We start from the raw sequence: 22,414 nt of genomic DNA, 5'->3' as shown, positions 1-22,414 counted from the left end.
AAATACGACTAGACTCCGGGTGCTGGGAATGAAGGCAAATCGCCTAAATGACATTTTAGTCGGTTACATAATGTGTGGTTTAAATATACCATTAAATGGACAAAAATTGTGTTGGGCGTGTTGTTTGTTACATTCCCTGATAAAGGCATCCTGGATAGGCAGCCGAAAGAGTCCGATAAAGAAATAAATACCAGAATAACTTGTTTTCAAAATATACTTTGCCTGGTGGCAACAGCATATTCAATAAATGACCAAAAGTTCATTTTTTCTATTAAGTTAAATGTATTTCAGGAATTTACAGCACTGGGGCTTCTGGTAAGAGATTTTAACCCTTGATTTTCTATGGCCCGGGGCTATTCTACCAACACCAGAAGAGGGGTAAGCGTCGTTTATCATCCGTTTTATTTTATCAGGGTTTAAAAGGCGATCAAACACCATCCATTTCGAGCGCCCGAAATCACAAAAAATAGCAGTCTAAAAATCGATTCAGCGCGTTGGCGAAACGAAAAAAAAGTGTACAGCAATTTATCCATCCGGCCACCACCAGGTGCGGCCGCGATTTTGGCGCGACGAGTTCCTGCCCTGCCGGACGAAATCGCGGCCGCGCGAAACAATAAACGACGAAACGAAATGGAAAGAGCCGCTGCACGAACTAAATATACAAACTAAGCAGGTGATAATAAAATCAAAGCAGCCCACTATAGCGCGATACGAAAGCAATAGACGGTGGCGACGGAGGCATTAGCAAAATTACTACTCTATGTACAGGCGCGCGCTCGAATGCGAGCGATTTTGACAAAATTTCGATAAAGCAGGTCCCCCCACCTTAACATCCAGGACGTCGCTCTAAAACAGCGCTCAAAGACAACCGATTGAACATTTGCTACCAACAAAAAAAAACATTTTGTCGAAAAAAAACAATTTTTTTTTTTTTTAAATAATTATTAAATCATAGTACACGATTATGTAGAAAGGTATCTCAAGAAATGCTCGCATTTCAAAATCGCCTTCCACAAAATGCGACTTACAGCGCTATTTCACTGTTTAAGACAATTGTCTTTCTATTATTATTGAAGCTCATACGGCGAAATAGAGTCAAAATGGGGCAAAATTGATCGGTTGACTTGAAATGCTGAAATAATGCGACGTTCCGTTGTCGGACCGGAGACAAAAAATGGCGCAGCATTTTGGTTACAAGCAGTCTTACACAAACGCGGAGCAATAAAACTAGGGTGAACTGTACAAGGTATCAGCGCCGGGGGCTGGTTTTCGGGGGAATTTTGGGGTGTATTATTATTTTTTTGCGTTTCTTGCCACAGCGGCTGGAGTTTCTTTTTTTTCTTCTAAAGTAGAAAGCTTGAAAAGGGTAAAAAGTGGAAGAAGGCTTGGGGCGCCGTCGCTGTTGCATAAAAATAACTCTTCAAATGCTGCTCCTTGGTTCGGTTGGTTTATGCGGTGGCCTAGTGAACACAAAAGAGTTACTTTAATACAAAAACATTCCAAAAAAATAATTTAAAGTGAATTGCGATTAATTATACTTTTAAACCGAAGTAGGCGCGTTCACATTTAAAAAGGTAATTTCAAAATAAAAAATATATAAAGTGAATGGCGATTAACTAGACTTCTGAATTCACACATTAAAAGGTAATTTTAAATGAAAAATATTATTTAAATCAATTTACTTGGTTAAATCTTTATTATAACACGTGCTCAATAATTTATCCACACACAAATCAAATTTGTGTTAAAACCGGTATAGCCAAACGCAACATGCGAACCAGCAGCAATGCTGTACAAGAATTTTCGAATTAATTCAATTGAATTTCAATATATTCACAAATAGCACAAATCTTTAAGTGCATGTGCTTTGACAGAATTTCCTCTGAACATTCTTAGCAAAACAGGTGCACGCAATTAAGGTTTAATTAGTATGGAAGCGATCAAACAATTACGTCACCACCATTGTTTACGTCATAAAACGTCACTGTTAATGCAAGTCAAATAGCGTGATTCAAACTTGGTTTAGTTTGTGTTCGGTGCAAAACAAAACAAACGGAAGCCGAAAGTGTGAAAAAAGTGCCGAGTCATCGTTGCTCACCACATTCCGATAGAGTTTCAATGTGCGCATGCGCCAAGGTGTCCCTTGGCAACGCCGCAGTCGTTAGTAAAACAATCCAAGCATGCCAATCACCGTTAGAGGTCGTGCTAGAGGTCACCAGGTTTGCAGCCGCAGTGGCGGCAAGCTCAGTATTTATCCTGGCGCTCAGGACCAGGTCAAGTGTTTAAATGTGCGTGTTAACCAAAATGAATGTGCGTGTTAACCAAAATGAGTGTTAATCGGTCCTTTAATTGGTTACTGCAGCAATTTTGGAGTGATTTTACCTTGCACAGGCGACAAGCATTGAAATTTCGTATGGCGTTCACTTGTGCGCAATTAGTGATGGCGTAATTATGAAAAGGGTGGTTTTAGTGGCCCTTTATAAAGGTCCTAGTCTCCACGAAAATGGCATCAATTTGCTTTTAAAAAGGCAACGCTAAAACGCCATGTAAAAACACAAAGGAAGCGAGTTGCGAATTTGAGTCGATTCGAGCTTGCGGCCACGCGGTTGACTTTCGAATTAAGCCGATTATTATCATTGATTGGAAAGGGTTTTTATGGTTGTTAGCACACTGTAATCTCCGCGCAAACAGACACGCAGCCTTGTTTTTGGTTTCTACTGACTTTTTGCGAAAAAGTTCGCATCGGCTTTGGGTTGTTTAGCCGAAAATCGTCCTGAGACTGCGACTGCGAATTGCTCTCGTATCGGACAGTCAGCTGAAAAGTCACAGCCCAGTTGTGATTATTCTCTTTAACTTTTGTTCGACCAAGTGTATTCGGTCTACCCAGGATGGGACAGACCGTTTACAGCGTCATAGATTAGGTAATTGGGGATGTATCGTTACAGAATAGGTTAAGTTATAGATTCTTTATGAACCTAATGAACCAGGTAAGTTTATACACACAAACACACAGCTACGCACTCGAAACAGAAGAAATCTAGAAGTTATTTTAACGACACAAAATGTTACGTGAGCGGTTTTCGTGTTAATGGTAAATTAGAGATGTCATTTTTCAAATTATGATGTTGCCAAAATTCAAGCATTACAATAAAAAGCCATTTACAGTTTAAAAGGATTGAAATGAACAACAGTGTTTTTATAAAAGGAAATATAAATATGTTCTCTATCAAACGAAGCCTCCAACGCCATATATAGGGGTATTTTTCACGTAAAACATCCAAACGCTTACAAAAACTGGCGTACTGTAGTACAATATAAGCAGATGTGCAATGACCGGGTACAGTCGTATTGTGTATAGATACATACATATAAAGCAAAAGCGAGAATAAATACACTTTTTTTGTCTTACCCCATCTTCACTTGGCTTTAACTTTTCCGATTCTGCAGGCACACCGACCTCCCTGCAAAAATAATGCGGTATATTTAGCGATAAAAAATATTAGTTTGCAAAATAAAAAAATGCCCTGCTCACACATTCTCGCAGCGTTATATTATTACTTTAGATTACCTATATTTCAAGAAACTTGCGATTTAATGTATGAGATTTTTAACATTTTCATGTGATTGGTACCAAACAGATCTTAAAAAAAACAAAAAAAGTATTTGAGGCACAATTGACTGAGTTTAACGTTAAGATACAAACGGAATGAAATACAGTATGAAATAGACGAAAAAGCAATATGTATTATGTTACTTACTTGTCGTTTTCCACGGATTTTGGAGAATTTCGCTTTTCTGAAAAGGCAAGGTGGAAAAATTGAAAGCAAGAATAAACAAGATGAGAAAAAGCGAAAGTTGATAACATCACGCATTTTATTATAATTCAAAATAAATACTTGGTGGGATATAAAATATTAGGTTAAAATTACCACAAACTTTTCAGTTTATTATGAGATGGAAAATGTATATTTAGGTATTTGATATCCACTGCCATTTAAAGCCAAACAATTACACCTAAATTTTAAGGCGAAAATCTTCGTTCGACCCCCCCCCCCCCGCAAAAAAAACGCTCTAAGTCAGTGGTTCTCAACTGGGGTACTGCGAAATCAGGGGTGTCACTTTTAACGCTCAAGGGTGCCGAGAGATATTTTAAATTCGATAGGATTCCAATTTTAGCTCTATTGATGAGCTTCTCACTAATTTTTTTTTTGTGTACAATAAAAGTGACAAAAATTAAAAAGGATTTTCAATCTTGTTGCACATTTAATGTGCAGTTTAAATCTCGTTTTTTGTAACTGCTTTAAGTCCTGATCAAAAACAACTAACGACAAAAGCGCAACAAACTTCTGGAATAAAAAAATCACAAGTTTAGAGCCGAAACGCTTCGCTTGAATTACGAAAAAGCAAATCAGAAAGTGATACTTACTAACGACGTAGCAGCCCAGGGGAACACCCACCACCACGAGGGCCACCAGGATAATGATGATAACGATGACGCCGGTTGAAACTCCGGAGGTGCTTGGTTCTGGGTTGACGATTACATCACCGGAAAGGGTCTGGTTCACTGTTGTGCTATTTTGAGTGTTTGCGGCCGTGCAAGTGTACTGGAGTAAAGAAGAATTATAATTTGCAGCTTCCGCTAAATTTTGGCGTTATATTTTATTATTTTTTTGTAAGGTTTGCTTGCTTATATAAACTTGTGTAGTAGGCCTAATGCTGTTTTGCTAACCAAAAAATAATTCATCTAGTCATTAAATGCTGATGATGCTTCGTGCAAAATAGGTTTATCATGTAACATCCCAACAAATGGATTTTCGGTTTACTAAGTTCTGCCCTTGGTTTAATCTTTATCATTGATGTGTAACCAGAATCGTTTGTTTTTCACCATTCGGATTCAGGTAGATTCTGTTATTAGAAAAAAAATCGGATCCTCTGGTAATTATATTTATTCTCCAACGTTGTTCGGTGTTACTCATACACAGGTCGAAACGTAGAGCGAAAACTGCAGTTATGAGAGGATCTATATTTTGATTAACATTGAGCCTGGCAGTAACAGTTTATATATTGCTGTTATGTTGTTTCTTAGGATTGTTGCCAAATATAGAGATATATTGTACCTTATACTAACGTATAGCCCTGTGCAGGGTTTTTTTAAGGTTTGGTTTGGGTGACCGCTAAGTAGTTTTACGAGCTTGAGAAATTTGGGGGACCGTAAATAATTTATTGTTCTTATAAAAACGTGATCTCAACAATACGATTTACTTTGATGAGCTGCATTTTGTATTTGACAAACATTTTAAAGTTTTTCATTTTGATCCTAGTTTTACGTTACCACCAATCAACCCTGATGATCATAATACTTTCCTTTTTACATTGTCTCTTGTTTCTTTGGACAATATTCAGAAATTTCTTTCGAATAACAAATTCTGCCTGAATTCAAATGATGAAAAACAAACGATTCTGGTTGCACATCAATGATAAAGAGATAAACCGAGTGCGGAACTTAGTGAACCGAAAATCAGGTTGTTCGGGTGCTATATAAATCTTGTCAGTATGTTACAAGTCTCGAATTAGAGAATTTTACAAAACAAACCAAGACACCTCAGAGCACGACGAAAGATTAAACATAATTACCGTGGCACTTGACATTAGCTTTTTAAATGAGTCGTTGACGTATTGGACAGACCGATCTCCTTTGACCAGCTCATTGTTGTCTTGATCCTTGATTTGAACTGAAACGAGTAATAAGACCAGTGCGTTATAGCTTCACACCTTGCGTAGAGGTTATTTCATAGAAGAACCTTCTGGCGCGTCTTAGTGACGCAAATCGTGCCTAAAAACAGTCTTTTTTCTGTTTAACGACGAATGAAAATGTACAGGTTTAACCAGTTGTTCGACTATGTTTTCACACCCATGTAACTAAAATGGAAACCCTTTCTCAATCATTGCGTTTGAACGATAAAAACACATTTATCGTAAAGAATTCAAGGGACTGCAATTATTTAAAAAAACAAATAGAGGACACGCCAGGTAAAAAACGTTTAGGAATTTCTGAATTAGAGTGGTGCTGGTATTCATCTAATTTTAAATTTGTCCGTGTGTCCTAATTTACGCTCACACCGAAATACTTAATTTGTAAGTATTTCATACGGGAACACGTTTTAATGGCCGGAGGTGAGTCATACTCATACAGAGGGAAAAGTGTCATTAATCTTAGTGTCTAAATCTTTCGCACATACTTTTTATTTTAATTCAATTTAGTTAATAGAAAAGATCTAAGTTTAATCCTGATTTAAATTAGTAAAGCAACAGAAATCCAGTTGTCCAAATCTGCTTAAATTAAAAAATGTTTTGCACGTCGAACTTACCTAAGCATGCCGGTTCGCCAGTCGCATAGCAGTTCATTTCCAAGTGGACTACGTCGTTATCTGGTGTTGTGCTACCGGAAATCTGGAAAAGAAGGGTCGTTTTATAAAAGGCAGTGTTGTAAAAAAGTCATTTTGAAAACAAATTAAACAACTAAGTCCAATTCTAGACAATTTGGATAAATAACAAGTCAGGTCCCAGTCAAGCTTTTATTAGAGCAAGTCAATTTCAAGTCCTTTTCTTAAAAATTAAACCTTCAATTACAAATATTTGGTAGTCCACAACTAAAACATAACACACGCAACATATAGCAAGCAATATGTTTTATGTGCAAAGCTTAAATAAATATTCCAATTTTATAATAAAAAATGCGTACTAAGAGTCGTTCTGTTCAAAATACCTAAGCCAAGTCAAGTCATTTGAAAACAGTGACTTAAGTGCACTTGATTGAAGTCATTACAACACTGATAAAAAGTGTCGGCCGTGAAGTTTACCCTATCCTTTGTATGCCGACGCTTCTCGCTGTAGAAACGTTGTTCGTTCAATGAAAAACCGCCTACTTTCAACCTTTTCATTTTAGCTATTTTTAACATTCTTGTGCATACGTTTAAAAATTTACTCAACAAGCACTGACAAACCATTAGGAATAGCATTAATCGATGCTTTATGTACCGAAGAAAATACAGTTCCAAGTTGGTCGACACATGGAACAGCATTATTATCTGTTTAAATAATGTAATACCAAATGCAATCTTGTCGATTTTTCCAGCAGTTGCATTATCGTAGGAACAATAGCAACCTTGCCCATTTTCCGCCTAAATTATCTCTCAGGAAGCCAGTCTGCTCTAAAATAGGGCCTGGGACTTTACAACGCCGGTTGGGGTCGCACAATCCACTCAGCCCTGCAGTTTAGTCAAATCAGGCAAATTAAAGCAGCGGCGTCCAATCTTCTCTTAAGTATTCGTTCGCAAAAACAGTAAAACGCTCAATTTTCGGACGGAAGACTTACAATCTTGGTGAAGACCGGTGCACAACCTCCAACAACGTCCAGTTCAACCGAGGTCTTAAGGATAAGGGCGCCGCGGGCCTCGCATTCGTAGATGCCTTTGTCGCTGTATTCCAGTTGGTTGAACTGCATAGTTTTACCGCTGGAGATCTGTTGGCCTGCGCAAAGTGAAACGAACATGAACGTGTGCAATCGTGGATTTCGAATTGTTGTTGAAAGAACGTCAAAGGAAGAGTAAGTCATTCTTTTCAGGCCAAACGCAGTCACAAATATATTAGGTTAACATTCGACCTTTTGACAGTTTAAGCTTGTGGATCTCAAATGTTTTCAGCTTACAGCACGAAATAAAAACGAAAAGCACCAAAGAAGATCACAAAGGCCGCTGAGCCAAGTTTGCGAATCGCTAGATTAAGCAAAAGCCAAACGATCTCACCTTTTTTGTACCACGTGTAGGTTGGCGCTGGTTCTCCCTTGGCGTTGCAGGTTATGCTAATTGTGCTTCCTAACTGCTCAGTCCTTTTTCCCACTCCATTGGATAAAGTCGGCCTTTCCAGCCCTGTTTAACCACAAAGAAAATGTCAAATTGCATTCGGCGGCCATATTTTGTCCGATTCCTCAGCGATTTGTCAGAATCAATCGGCGTATAACTTGTTTAGTTATTTGGGGTACCTTAACGTTGTTACAATAACGGAAAATATTCTTCAGTTAAACAGATAATGCTGTTGCTGTTTAGGCGGTGATCATCCATAAATTTATCTTTGTGAACCTGATGTTTTTAATAAGTCGTATGTATATGGTCTTTGAAACCGACACCCATTATAAATCATGATTCAAGTAAGAAAAACTATATAGAGAAGGTGCAAAAATTTAGAAAACACTCTAATCCATGTAATATTTGGTATATGCTTTAGACCCGCTGAAAGTGGTACTAACTACGACATAAGCATTTTTTTTGCGTATGGTTGTTTCTCAACTCGCTTCTCTCTGAGCCTGTGTAGCTCAATTGGTAGAGCGACGGTCCCGGTATGACCGGAGGTCGTGACTTCGAACCTCACTGCAGGCTAGTTGTTTTTCTAGCCTGCCCTGCTTACATCATTGATGGACAGATTTTGGTGGGTCTGCGACGGTGTACTAACTACGACAACTGGTAATAATGTACGGCCGACTTACAGTGGACGGTAAGGAATCCGCTGTCTGTGATAGGTTCGCTTCCAGCTACGTCCACTTGGCAAGTGTAATCTCCCTGGTCCTCCCTGGCCACGTGGAACACGTGGGGCAATGACACAGTACCGCCATTGGGCAGGATCAATTTTGCCTGAAGAAGAAAAACTAATTTTTTTCTAGCTGTACAAGTCTCGTTTTTGTCACCCAGCCCCGTGTTTTTAGAAACACTTTATTGACTGGAGGTTCTAGTAAGACGTAGTAAGAATCTCAAAGCCCTAACAGAAGCAGATATCATTTTGAACGTTTCGAATCACTCTTCATTCATTTTCAACATAGTGGACTAGTTGAATGTTGAAAATAAATAAAGAGAAATTCGAAACGTTTAAAAGAATACCTGCTTCTGTATGGGCTTTGATATTCTTACTACGACTTTACTGGTGCTTTATCTGGCCAAAGCCAGAATAAAAACAAGTGTCAAACTAACTGTTATAGACAAAATTTATATTCTCCATTGCAAGTAAATCACGACAATGACTTCAAATTAAAGCGAATTACTTAAGACTTTAGAATATCTTTTTTGACTTTGTAAAGTCTAAAGAATATTTGCAATTACAATATGTCTTAGTTTCGTTCTGTAAAGCAGCAATTCGAAATTAGGCTTTCACGATTTTGGACGAGGTAACATTTCGACATTGCGATGTTGCCTTGAACATGACTAACCGTTTCAAGCATACGGGTTGCTTTTGCCAATAGATTAGCAAAGCGGGCATGAAAAAAGTGAAGCAAACGGAGATTTGCTGTTGCACATAAAAGTGGAAACGCTTACGTTGCCGATAGGGTTTCCGTTTGTCTTGCACTCGATTTTAACCAGTTCGTCCTCCACTGGGCTGTACTTGTTGAAGCTGATTTCCACCTCGGTCGGCTCGTCTGCAAAAAAATAGAAACGTTGGGAAACCGTGGTCCGCATCATGGTCATGTAATACACCAGGAGAGGCCAACATTTCCAAACCAAAGTTAAAACTGCGAGGGGCGTTAAATTTTAGCTATGTAGACTTTACGCATCTCAATATAAACAGGAACGACTGGTAATCAGGGATAAAATTAGAGCATTTTGCAATTGAAAAGCTCTGACTACATGCTACCGTCAATGCAGGAACAAGATGTGAGCAAAGCGCAAAAAAATGTTTTTACGTAGTTGCCCTGTGCCTAGTTTGTAACATAGGTCGGTGGCCGCATGATTTGCTTTGGGGGCCTAATCTGGCTGTTATACGCAATGCGCTGATTAATAAATCGAATTTAAACCTTTTTTCTTTCAATTTTATGTTTTATCAAGGTTTCAGATTGTTTCGCGCCTTCTTTGCTTCAATTTGGTGAAAAAGCGAGTTTTTTGGGCCATTATAAGCGATGGTGCAGTTTAAAGTACAAGAGTTTACTATGAAAAATAGGTACGAAAAAGAATTACGTTATAGGCTACCACACGTTAAACTAAAGGTAAAAAACAGGTTTCAATTTAACCACCTTTTTATAGATGTGAACGTATTTATTTGCGAATGGGTTCGGTTAACGTTGTTTAATATTACTGCAAAAAGGAGCATCAAACTGTTTGTTTATATAGATTAAATGTTGGTAATATTTGTCTTAATTTATGCTGACCCCAAAAGCAGGTTTTCCTTGGGAAAAAAACAGAATTATACTTGAAATCGGCAAAATATTTCACAGGGAGCCAGTTACCTCATTCAAACAAAATTGTGAGTGGCTTTGTAAAACACTGCACACATCCGATTACTAACAGTATGTGGCATAAATGAAAAACATATATAATATATGTGTATAGGTGAAACTCAACAAGGCCCGACTTACAATATACGACGTAGGGCGGTGTTTCCCCGGTCGAGTGGTATTCGAGTTCCGGGTGAAGCTTCACGGAACACTTGATCCTAGTCCCGTCCAAGGCAGCCGTGGGAATGGCCCGAAGGGTTCCGGTGGCGTTGTAGGTTCCGTCGGGGTTCTGGACCAGGTTTTCCACGGGTATGCTCGACCAGACTGTGGCTGTGAAAAGATGGACGCGTTTTTGGAAGGGTGTGATATTTTTCTGGCATTAAGTAAAGTACTTATTAAACAACAACCCCAAAACATACTTTTAAATTATTATTTGTTCCCTTTAAAAAAATGCACCTAGAGTGGATGACCAAACAAGGCCATGTTTGGAGAAAAAATGAACAACAGTTTGTGAATCCCCTCTTAAATTCTACTATAGGAGAATACCAAAGTACAACCCAATTAGGATTACTATGGTTTGGTCGTAAAATAACCCGACGCGGCAATTGTACCATGTTAATTTCCAACACAATTTAGGGTTACGAAACTTCAACAGTCTACGCCCACTCTTTAAAATGACAGCTTGTGGTAGTGATTGTATTACAGGGGCTTTTATCGTTCCCAAAAGTCCCCCGTTTGTTATACGCATTTTATGATGAACTCAAGCAAAAACAACTTAGGCGGTTGCGTAATAAGCTAGAAATAAAGTAACTCGAAGATGGAATTTACTGTTTAGAACAGCGTGGTCCAACTGCAGGCCAGCTTTTTTGGCCCGCGAACTGATAGTCAGCTTTGGTTCAATCTGGCAATATCACTTCAATTTTTGTTTTGTCAATTTTTTGGTGTTGAAATTATTTCATAACTACCGTAACTGAACAAAGGTATACATTCCATAAAGTTAGTATATATGCCATAGACTTGTATAATTTGCCAGCAATAAGCCATCGCAATTTTAAAACATTGGCCCGCAAGATAAAATAAAGAAAACCTTGTTTTTGGCCCGCAATGAAAAGAAGTTTGACCACCCTGGTTTAGAATAAGAAAAGGCGAATGGCTGCTGTTTACAGTTTACCAGGTAAAATTATTTATAGGTTGAAATAACAACGACAAAAAACAAGCAATATTTTACGTATACCAGAAATGTCTGTTGTTCCAATCTAGCAATCTGGCGTCTATTCAGTCGATTACAAAGACTTGTAAACTATCAGTAAAAACAAACTTGACGAAAACAAGCCTGTTTTGATATACCCAAAGTCCAAAGGGCGTTCGAAGAACTTTATTGCTTAAGTCAGCTGAAAAGCGATCTTATTTTTGTGATCACATGACGCTGTAAAACTGCGGGCTGACAACCTCTTCAATTAAAACCACTAATCACACTCGATTTAATTGTCATGTCGACGCCTCAAGCAAAAAACAGAAGTGTTTCATTGTTTTTAAGTCGTACTAATTTCGCGAAGAGTTGACGTTTTTTTGATAAAGCAAAGACTCACGTTTTGTTACAGTAAATTTGGAAACTTATGGCATTGATTTAGAAGTGCTCAAGAAGCGACCGCGTTACCACATTGTTGTAGGTTTGGCACTTACTATAGGCACTTTTTACGTCTTGTTTTCATTTTTCAGGCATATTACAATAGTGTCCAATAAAAAGCGGTACTAGCTTGTTCTCGTTTTTACATTACTTTACCATAACAGCATAATTTCCACGCAACACCACCCTCCCACCCTATCAATTTCGTGAAATGATGCCTAAGAGTCACGGATATAGTTTATTTACAGGTAGAAGTATGTTCTCGCAGATAAATAAGGTAGGCCTATCTTTAAAAAAATGTATTTTTTCTAAAAAATTCAAAGGTTTACCATATAAGCATAATGTCTAAAAGAAACACCCTTCAATGCGTTATATCCACAAAGTAAAAACCCTTAAAAAACAGTGCGTCATTGAAGTTTGCCAAGACGTTCCTAATAGAGTCAACTTTTAAACAAGCGACCATTCTTACCGGTCGGGGTCCGGCTGAACTCGAAGCTGATTGGCGCAGGGTAGGCGAAGGTCACTTCACACGTGGCCAAGGTCACGTTTCCGCTGGCTGGGGCCTGTGTTGTGGTGGTGGTGGCTGGAGCAGTTGTACTTGGGATCTCAGAGGTAGAGTTCGATTCTGCTCCGGTCGGGGACTCTGCAATAACGGAATGCGAAACGATTAAGGCAAATATTCGTTAGAATTTCCTGTCTTAATCAAAGTCAGTCATCTATAAAGTATAACTGGGGTAATCAGGTGGAACTATATAAAGACAAATTGTATTTGGATTACTCTCGCGTCATTAACGTGTAAAGTCGGAGATGAGATATCTTCTTAGTTTACACATTCAGCATGTATGTTTTGCATACGGAAATATATATATATATATATATATTTTTTTTTTTGGGGGGGGGGAGTTGTTATCGAAAATCAAAAACAGATTCACTTATTATTTCCTCGAAAAACATTGCATTGTTCAGCATAATATGAAACGAAAGGAGCTCCATTTACTGAATTTCCTAACATATAACTAAGAATAGGGTTTTCAAAACTAGTTCCGCCTTCATAAGGAGGGTAAAGGGTATATATTGTAAACCGCTCGAGCTGATTCACCGTCGGTTTCAGATGTCTCGGTTCCTGCTTCTTCTATAATTGGCCTGATGTCCAAAGTGTTCTCCACAGCCACAATCTCCACGTTTGGGGCCGCTGCAGAAAAATCAATATGGAAATTGAGATATTTTGTAATGATATATTTTGAAGTTTTCAGTTAAGCTTGGAGCCAATGTTTCCAAGATAACTTTAAGATTTTAAATTGGCGAAATTAAATTTTGTTCTGATCAGTGCCTTTTTTCCAGTGCATATATTTATATATATATATATTATATATATATTGAGATAAATTGTCCCGGGTAGTTTTATGTATATAGGGCTGGTGAGCTTTAAGTTTTATTGCAACATCTACGTTTTATGAAATCGAAATAGAAAGATTTCCAACGGTTTGTCGAAATTAAATGATATTTTAGTTTAAAACGCTTCTCGATTTTTAGTTTAAAAGGTGCAGTTGCTTTTAACAGCATTTCGACACGCTTTCCGCAAGTGTGACGTCATATCGCTTATCACGCGTGACAATGACGTCATACAACTGAAGTTTATGGTCAGGAGAACAGAACATACTTAGAGCTTCAGCAAATTTGGTTAATTTAACTTTAAAACAAGACTAATAAACGCTTACTATGACCATTGTTTTGAAAGGCTGTGAAATATTTGCTCAGAGAAATAGATTGTTTTGGGCCAGAAAAAATACATTAAAAAGATTTGGTTTTACTCATCCGGTTTAATTTAAATGCTTTTAAGTTGTAAGAGATGCGATCGACTTACAGTAAACTAGGACGTTGATGTTGGTGCTGGTCGAATCCTTCAGCGCTTCGTATTCACATTCGTACGTGCCTTCGTCTCCGATCTGAACGTTGGAGATGATTGCCTTTGCCGTTCCATCTGCACAGCAACAATGGCATCACTATTAATAGCTGCTATTGTACAAATACATAAAGCTGAACAAATCACTAGTAAGGTTGTCCCAGTTGTTTTGTATGAATGCTCTTCGTTTTAAATGTTTTGTTTTCACATTTTGTTGAATGTGGTTTTACTTCATGCCTGAAAAGGATTTTTACTGTTGTTTGGGCTGACTTAATAAAAGGTGATGTTGCGCATATTACAGGGTTAAGCTGAAACGCATCTATAAAGCGCTAGTCGTTATTTCAATGGCGAGACCCCTTTACTATACAGCTTGGGCTCCTGTATGGACAGCAGTGCCGGTCGAAAATCCAACGCGAAATGGGCACAAGTGCGTTCCAAGTGCGCGCGTCAAGTGGGGCTTAAAACAGCTTTAAGCGCCCCTCGGCCGTTTACTTATTGTAGCTGCCCCTGTCCCGATTTTGGCGTAAGCCTCATCCTTACCGACTTACGACATATTGCTCCATCGCAATTTTTTTTAAAACGGATTGAACAGGTCGAAAGAGAGGGCGGAGCTTTTCAAGCGGATGATGTAACTGGAGGGGTTGTTCATTGTGTTTTTACATTAAACCCTGACGAGGGCGATTTGAATAGGTTTTCGAAACGTTGGTTTACAACACGATTACCAGCGGATCTGTTTTGAATTATTATTACTATATCCCTGGTGGCAACAGTTAATATAACTTTAGTGCGTATACATTTTTTGGGGGTATGACCCGTTTTATTGGCTCTCAACAACTCGTACCCCTGTAGCTTACGTTTCAAAAACCTCAACTTTAAAAAAACTAGGCCTTTGGAGTTGGATTGGAAACACAAGTTAAACTGGCGATATAAAAAATAAGAAATGCTCGTTAAAAATGTCGCTAAATGACTCCATGGTCGCCGTTTCACCAACCCTGGTCTAGTGGGAAGCTATAAAGTATAAACCATATTAAAGATTTGAGCCAATGGAGTTTTTTTTTACTTAAAAGCATCGCTACAAAAACTCAACTACAATCTTGCCACTTAATGTTGAAGAAAGTGTAAGAAGACGCCGGCTACCGGTCGAACGTTATATCGAAGCTCGAAGAGAAGACAACTTACCTGCAAACTGGTCGCTGGACATGCTGAAGCGATCCTTAAGAGCTTCGGGCGCACTATTGTAGACGAAAGTGTCGTTGGTGTTGAGCATGCTTTTGCCAACCTTGACCGGTTTGGTGCCGATAAATTTTGACCAGGAGATTGACATGATTGGCAGTTTGTCGGCGCTCGCTGCAACAGGACAACAGAGGAGGGTGAAATGTGGTCACTGGTTTAAGTTGGAAAGCAGATAAGGCTAAATCACGTTGTTTGGGGAGTGCTATGGCTTATTATCATTGAAGGAAATTATTCACCGATAATGAATTACAAAGGCAAAACCTTAAGTAGATCGAACTTATCTTGATTATGACGTTTCAAAACAAAAATGTACCATCTTCAGTAAATGTATAGGTTTTTAGCTTTGCAATTTTTTCAAGCTATATTACATATCCGTGCATAGGGTACCCAGGAAATTATTAATCTTTCAATATTTTAAGTCATCTATCTCGATTTCACGACCAACTGTTTTGTTGTTTTTTGGCAACCAATGCAAGAACGCCGTAAGAAAAAATATAACCAGGTAAAACTATATACAAACTTGGTTATCACAAAATAATCTAGCAAAAATAATAAAGTTATTGGAACATTATGCTTGGAGGTTGTATTGAAACGTAGTAACAATATATCAAAGCCCATACAGAAGTAAGTAGCATTTTGAACGTTTCGAATAACGTTCCTACTTCTGAGCGGCCTTTGAAAATAAATCTAGTTGTTCAACAAGTTTAAATTTCACACCAATCTAGTTACAATTAACAGATCGTAGCCGTTCTTAGCTTTTCGAACTGCATATGCTTTGTGATGAGGAGATTTTTAAAACACAGATTAGGATTTACGAAAACATCAATTGGCTTCTTTTAGATTTAGAAGGTGGTCCTGAAAGCTTAGGACGAATTTAAGTATTGTTTTACCAAAACCGTAGGAAAACAGCCCCAAGCGTACATATGGTTGTAGCTAGGACCAAGAACGTCGTCTAATTGCTGTAATTTCGGCCGCATTAGGAACCCCGTTGTTATGTTTGTTGGCCAAATCGACGCGACGCGCAATTTTTCTCGCCCGCTCTACATTTTAGAAGGTGGGCCGCCGCGGCAGATTAAACCTTAATCGCGTTTGCCGAGAGTCGCGCCCGAAAAACCGTATGTTGTTTAGATTTTTCCAGGTGTGTGCAAAATGAGCGAAAATCGAGTCTGCGATGCGAGAATGTCAAATTGGGTTATCGAACTCTAAACGAGTAAGCCAAGTTATATGTTAGGAGTAAAATAAGTGAATAAATTAATCCTGAGTATCGAACGTACTATAGGTTGAAAAATTTGGTTCGCTACGAAAGTATGTGAATCTGCATTGCGAGTGGAAATTGAGTCCGGGTGTCCGTGCGAAGCGAGTAGGCCAAAACGGGGGATGCGAACTCTGACTCTGGACGAGTAAGCCAAGTTCAGGGTTGCCACACGAATTTATAAAAAAACATTCAAAGCCTTTCAAAGATTTTTTTAAGAAAATTTCTAGGTTTTTCAGCACCTAAAATTGGATCGCATGACCGTTTTTTTTTCTATTTAATTCAAAAACAAAACAGTATAACTGCTATGGACAACACAATTGGAAATAGGTGAAAAAAGGTTTAATGAAATTTTATAAACACAAAACTTAAGCTGGACATAAAAGAGATTCAAAGACATTCATAGATTTTTAAAGATCAAAACCAAAAAAATTAAAAACTGTTATCTCAGATTCTGTTACGAGTAGCACAATTAAATAAATAAACGCTAAATATCAAACGTTTTTCGCTCCAAAAATAAGCTGATTTGTATTGCAACATACAAAAAAAAAAAGCGAGGATAACCTTTATATATTTAATGAACAAACTTTCGTCTGAATGGCCCGAGAAATAGGCGGGTAAAATGTGGGCACTCGTTACTCCGTATTCGAGTATGGAGAAAATAAACCCAGCACGGGTCGAAAACCAAATTAAACATTAATTGTTAACTGTGGAAACATTGCGATGTATTTGAAATATCTTATTTGCTCTGTGAACGACATTTCAAATCGTTCACCGTTCGGCTGACATGTATTAAGGAGGGTAAGCGAACACTCGGAATGATGGTGACAATTTAATATTGTATTTTCGTTTTAGGATGTATACATGTTCCAACAAATGCAGGGTTGCCACCAATGACATTTAAACAGTTTTATTTTCACATTTAATAAAAGAACATTGCGCGATCCAATTTTAGGTCTTTAAAGCCCACATATTTTCTTTGAAAAATCATTCAATATTTTTCGCAAAAATTTTTGGAAACTCTGAATTAAGAGTTTCGAAGAACTAAACCTTTTTTTCAAAAAGATAACTTCAAAGGTTTTACTTGTCTTTTATTTTACGATAACCAATGATTTCAATTTTCGGCCTTAACTGCGGTATTTTTAGTATACCAAAAATGTTCCAGACGTTTCAAGCCTTTGCGGTTCTTTTCCCGAACACCCGTAACTGTCGAACTTCTCTTGGCAAGCGGATTACGTAATCTCTTACTAATTACAATGTTTAACTCAACGCGAGCGCGAAGCTTCTATTGGCGCGCAAGGAATGTAATACGACTCATTCTGTCTTACCTGTCGAGACTTGTCGAACAAAGGTTTGTATCAAAACGAACGGCCCTACTGGTTAAGCTAGCCACAAATAAGGTGTACAACTGTACAAAGGGGCATGGCTGCGGCCGCCAACACCGAAATCGCGTTTCGCTACTTGTCGCTGTTGGATTTTGCGTGCATTTAAACTAGGAATATATATATATATAGTGTTTCTACCAGGCATAGTAATAAGAGTCTAAAACATCTCCTCTATTATTTGCAATAAACCAACCTTTTTGATTCTTAAACTACGAATGTCCGATACTTTGCATTTTGCCCGATACTCGATGTTTAGGGGGAAGGAACCTCTATTCGATCCGGTACCAAATGACGTCATTACACTGGTCAACTCAGCAAAATAGTTTAATTTGATACGTGAAATACTAATGATTTTTAGGGTTTTAGGCCCAATATGGTTAATTACTTTTTAATCTTAAAGGCTTTATACCAAAAACATCTTTTGGTTTACTTCATTGTAATCTGGTTGGTCACAATTAAGAGACAGTTTTTTACGTCGGTTAAAAATAGAGAAGATAACCGAAGGGTATACTTATAAGCAAATATTTGAAGCATATACTTCTATAATAATTAAGCGCAACGTAACTGCCTTGAAATTTGGTAAGCTAAAATAACGTGTCAGCCTAGAAATTTGAGAGTACCTCAAATGCTTTGCGCCAGTTAATCCAACCTTTGTTCAAATTTAAAAAAATAACCTCAGAGGGGTGGACAATGCAATAACTTGAATGCCAAAGCTACGTCAGATATAACTGGTCGAAATTTACAAAGGCGTATAATTATAAATACCATTTAAGACTTTGAATTTATTGTGCGTCAATCGATGCAGTGTGTGACATCACAGATGCCTATTGTTGTTATTATTAAGCTTCCGTCTATTGTGGGTCGCGCGACCGGCCAGCAGTACACATCAGCAAAGTGACACGCCTATTTTGGTCGCTCGTAAAAAGCGACTTTCTAAACTTGGGCGTGGGACTCTATGGGCGAAGACTGAGTATATGAAGCCATCGATTGTGATAAACGACTTGGCAGAGTGATAAAAGACAGGAAATGCGTCGAAAACTCTCGAGCGGTTATTACGGTTCGGTCGCGCTATTTTTATGGCTCGCGACATGCTGCACAAGTTTCGCGCGATCACTCATTTCTATTGTGGTGCCTTCAACAATTAGTTCATGCTTGCGTAGAGTATTTAGGAAAAGTGAAATAGTCAATATAATGCGATATAAACAGCGCTGTTTGGGCGAGGCACACGTTTCACACCTTTTTTCTGAGCTTTTAAACCTAATCACGTCAGTAATTTTTACACGTCTTGTGATTACAGTTTTGATTGTATACACCCTAACGTGCTCGTATTTACGGTAAAATCACAAGGTGCTGCGATTACCCTAACTAACTAAAAAAACAATCATTTTACCTATTAGTTCGAAAGTGTTATGTCAAAACTGGCTGTGTTTGCCAAAATTTAATTTTTATCTTCATATTGGAAACTCAGTATTGGAGGTTTATAATTCACGACCGTCATCTAAATTCGGACATTAGGAAAAAGCACACTAGCATGAAGGTATTAAAACAGATGTTAACTGGGGCTTGGAAAAGGCGCTGAAAAACGAAACCGTCGGTCCATTTTAAATTTGGGTAAATAAACCTATAAACATGACCCTTACAGATATTCCAGCCAAACTAGCCCATGCAAGCGTCACATGTCACATGTTGGAATCTCATTTTGAGTTAAAGATTAAAACAAAAACTGCAATAAAAATAGGCACATTTAGTCAGGAATGGCTAAGCTGCCTTCCATTAGAAAATTCCGGGTTCAACATGTTCACTCAAAAGAGCCTTGATTTTTACCCAAATATAACAAAGTACGCTGCACAGCATATACTTACGAGTCGGCATAATCTGGCACTTCATAGTAGCATCGTGTCCGATCGGAAAGTTGGTCACTCCGGAACTCTCAATCGTCACCGCGGCGATCACGTGCGCTGTGGAACAAATGCGATTGGTCAATTCAAATAGTTGTTTTGGCGCGTCGCAGAAATTCGTAAGCTGCTACCACCGGCAATGAAAGGCCATTAGGCGAATTAAGCCGTTCACGGCCGCCAGAGCGTGTTAGTTAAAGTCTAGTCGGTTGCGACGCACGACGCTGACTTAATGTTCGAATGTTGTTCTTTAAATTCACAATGGCCGCGACTTGTGAAGCCGACCGTGGCATACGAATTAAACAACAACAGCATATTCGGTTTCTGGGTGTAGAATACATGTTGAATCCTATTCAATGTAACATTTGTTTCATAAGGCAAATTATAAAATCACTACAGGCAACAAAATAACCTGCTTAATCCTTTTAAAATGTTTTAAGTGAAAACATGAAAGACGATAAACATATGAAAAAGTAGTGTTGTCCCAACCAGCGAAATATCCTTGTTTTTAAATGCCATTTAAAGATTTTTTTGCATGCTATAATACAACAAACCGACTAAAATAGCCCATTTATGCAACTGTAAGAAATAACCCGATCGGCAAACATGAAACAGTTTTGTAAACAAAAAGTTTTGCGAAGCGCGGTAAACTACGTCATAAAGAACTCAGTGCAGTGGGCGAGCTACTGGTCACGTAGTGAAGTGGGAAAATAGCCTTCCGTCACTAAACCGACAACCAAATGGGCTGTAAATCTTACCCGCGACAACTTTGCTTTTGTTCTGGTGGCTTTTGTTGTTTTGGCTCAACCCTTTTGAAGGATCGGGCCCGAAGGCAAAGTACAAGTTTTAACGTTGCGCTTGCAAGTTTTACGACGTTTATTGTGTTTGACTAAAAACTTCATTAGTCCCTATTTTACCCATTTTCTTAAAAATATATCATTTATATTTAACTAAGTGTTTAAATATTGCGACTCCAATATATAAAAGCACAATAATACCGTTTATAAATGTAGCGATGTTCTAAGGAAAGTGAGTTTTCTCTTGAAAACCTAAACATTAGTTAACTATCTTGCGCCGAAGTTACTATGGATTTAAAGTTAATACCCCCTTTCTTAGAAATATTGAGGTTTCATTTGCCTTTAACTAAATGTTTTAAATATTTCGACTCCAAGATATAAAAGAACAACACAACCGTTTAATAACTCGACGTCTTAAGGTGAGCTTATTTTCCTTTTCAAAAACTAAAACAAGAGTAGAATAACTTGCGCTGAGGTCTCTATAAACTCAAAGTTCATTTATCCAAACATATACCATTCAAAAATCAAGTTACCCAGAAATGTCAGTGGCAAAACTCTTGTTACGAAGTTCATGTCTTCTTGTTTCCACGAAAAAGCACAGTAAAATCTTCTCCCTCTACTTTTGGGTCCTGCCTTCAGCTTGCTTCGTCCGTGAAAAGGCGTTGGTCCTTTCTGCTGCTGTGTTTGGCACCGTAGTTACTAGAAGCCGGGCACAGAAAAGAGCGGGCTTGTCACCTAATATCCTAATCAAACCTGTGTGAATGGAGAGAAAAGATACGATTGACTGCCTGTTAAACGTAATGAAACCTCGTAGGACCCGCACCTATCGGCCTCTCTTCACCCATGCGTAAACAAACGGGGTTGCCGTCGAATTTTATTTCGCCAGTGCCTCTATTCTTTCTCGCCTTTTTCCCCGAGCTGCCTTGTCTGCTCTGCACCGTAAACTACCACCTGCCCGCCCTTATACGGGTACTCGCCTCTCTCGCACTGTTACGTCACAGTGCCGAAAAGCGAGACAATGCGTTTGCGTTATTGTTCAAATCTGCGGCCTTTGGCTGCAAGTCGCTGATTGCCGAAGATAGCTTTCGCATTGTCTCTTATCGCGAGTGTTGTTTTTTCGTCTTGCCCAATAATGACCGCTCGATTATCGGATAAAGGAACGGTGCACTTTTACTTTACACGCTTGCAAAAATAACTCTGGGTCTTATGGTGGGACTCGTCTACTTTTACATGACGTACCGCTGGCGTAAACAATAGTAACCTCGGTTAAATATTAATTTTGAACTTGTTGAGTCTTCCACCATGAGTTATCTAGTAGAACACTCCACACAGTTCTCAATTTCTCTCCCACGTAGGCGACTGTGTTTTGCAGTTGTTAGGTCAACATCACTAATGTGAACTGCCAATATGTCATTGCTCAGCATATTTAATAAATTTGCTTCGGGTAGTGTTTCTCAACCGACCAAAAATTTGGTGGCTGTTTGATTTGGTTGGGTCGCCGACTGCAGTATTTTTAAATGTTTAGATTTATTGCATTGATATCGAGCATGATTTTCTCAAGTCGTTAATTAATTAATTGTCTTCGAAGTTGCGAATTTCTTATGCTTTGTTCGCTGACAAAAAGTTCAGTTTAGAGAATTAGGTGGCCAAAGGCTTGCCATTAAACTTACACTAAGTGTTTGATTCGCCGCGAAAAATGCTTGAGAAACACTGTCTTAGAGTTTCCGTTAAACTGTTGGGACATTAAGATATATATGTGCGCTTCTATCTTCAGTCAAACTCAATCGATTCGCCATTCAAATGATCGATAAGCATACAACAATGTAGCTTGATAATGCAAAGCCAAAAGCGTCGAGTAGATTGACATCATGCGGTTCACTAAAAATGACACCCGAAATCTCAGGAACCATTGTATACTTAGCCACAGCTAAATTTAATCGATTCACGTATGAACAAACTCGACCTTAATTGCCAGAAACCCAGCCTGAAAAGGGCTTCGAGCAATTTTTGAAGAAAATTTGAGCTAACAAACTTAACAAGGCCAGGCATTTTGCGGGAGTTGAAAAT

General features: G+C 38.4%; 1 protein-coding gene and 1 non-coding gene across 3 annotated transcripts; one reads left to right on the top strand and one right to left on the bottom strand.

Annotated features, from left to right (window-relative positions):
* Positions 1-385: 385 nt before the first annotated feature.
* On the bottom strand, positions 386-21,096 carry LOC146137473 (uncharacterized). Of its 2 annotated transcripts, XM_083394852.1 has the most exons (18): positions 20,881-21,096; positions 19,518-19,613; positions 14,965-15,132; positions 13,747-13,863; positions 12,982-13,074; positions 12,352-12,525; positions 10,397-10,585; positions 9,363-9,463; positions 8,543-8,687; positions 7,806-7,928; positions 7,376-7,530; positions 6,369-6,450; positions 5,635-5,732; positions 4,427-4,604; positions 3,759-3,795; positions 3,410-3,461; positions 2,723-2,815; positions 386-1,460 (listed from the first exon to the last, which is right to left on the bottom strand). In XM_083394852.1, exons 1-18 carry the CDS (start codon positions 20,918-20,920, stop codon positions 1,449-1,451), a joined length of 1,953 nt encoding a protein of 650 aa, XP_083250978.1. In that variant the 5' UTR covers positions 20,921-21,096; the 3' UTR covers positions 386-1,448. The 2 variants fall into 2 exon arrangements, with proteins under 2 accessions (XP_083250978.1, XP_083250979.1); XM_083394853.1 differs by lacking the exon at positions 2,723-2,815.
* Trnat-ggu (transfer RNA threonine (anticodon GGU)) lies at positions 8,361-8,435 on the top strand. The gene has a single exon. It is a non-coding gene; the product is annotated as a tRNA-Thr (tRNA).
* Positions 21,097-22,414: the final 1,318 nt, after the last annotated feature.

The sequence above is a fragment of the Ascidiella aspersa genome, chromosome 7 (genome assembly GCF_963924565.1).
Source record: "Ascidiella aspersa chromosome 7, kaAscAspe10.2, whole genome shotgun sequence".
Lineage (NCBI taxonomy): Eukaryota > Metazoa > Chordata > Ascidiacea > Phlebobranchia > Ascidiidae > Ascidiella > Ascidiella aspersa.
The sequence above is the reverse complement of the archived record's forward strand: the minus strand, read 5'-3'. Positions and strand labels throughout refer to the sequence as shown.

Excerpts from the sequence above, each read along its gene's own strand:
- LOC146137473 (XM_083394852.1), bottom strand. The coding sequence starts at position 20,920 with ATGAACTTCGTAACAAGAGTTTTGCCACTGACATTTCTGG. Across the intron at positions 15,133-19,517 it reads GTGCCAGATTATGCCGACTC|CGAGCGCCGACAAACTGCCA; the intron begins GTAAGTATATGC and ends GTCCTGTTGCAG. Across the intron at positions 6,451-7,375 it reads CACCGGTCTTCACCAAGATT|ATTTCCGGTAGCACAACACC; the intron begins GTAAGTCTTCCG and ends CTTCTTTTCCAG.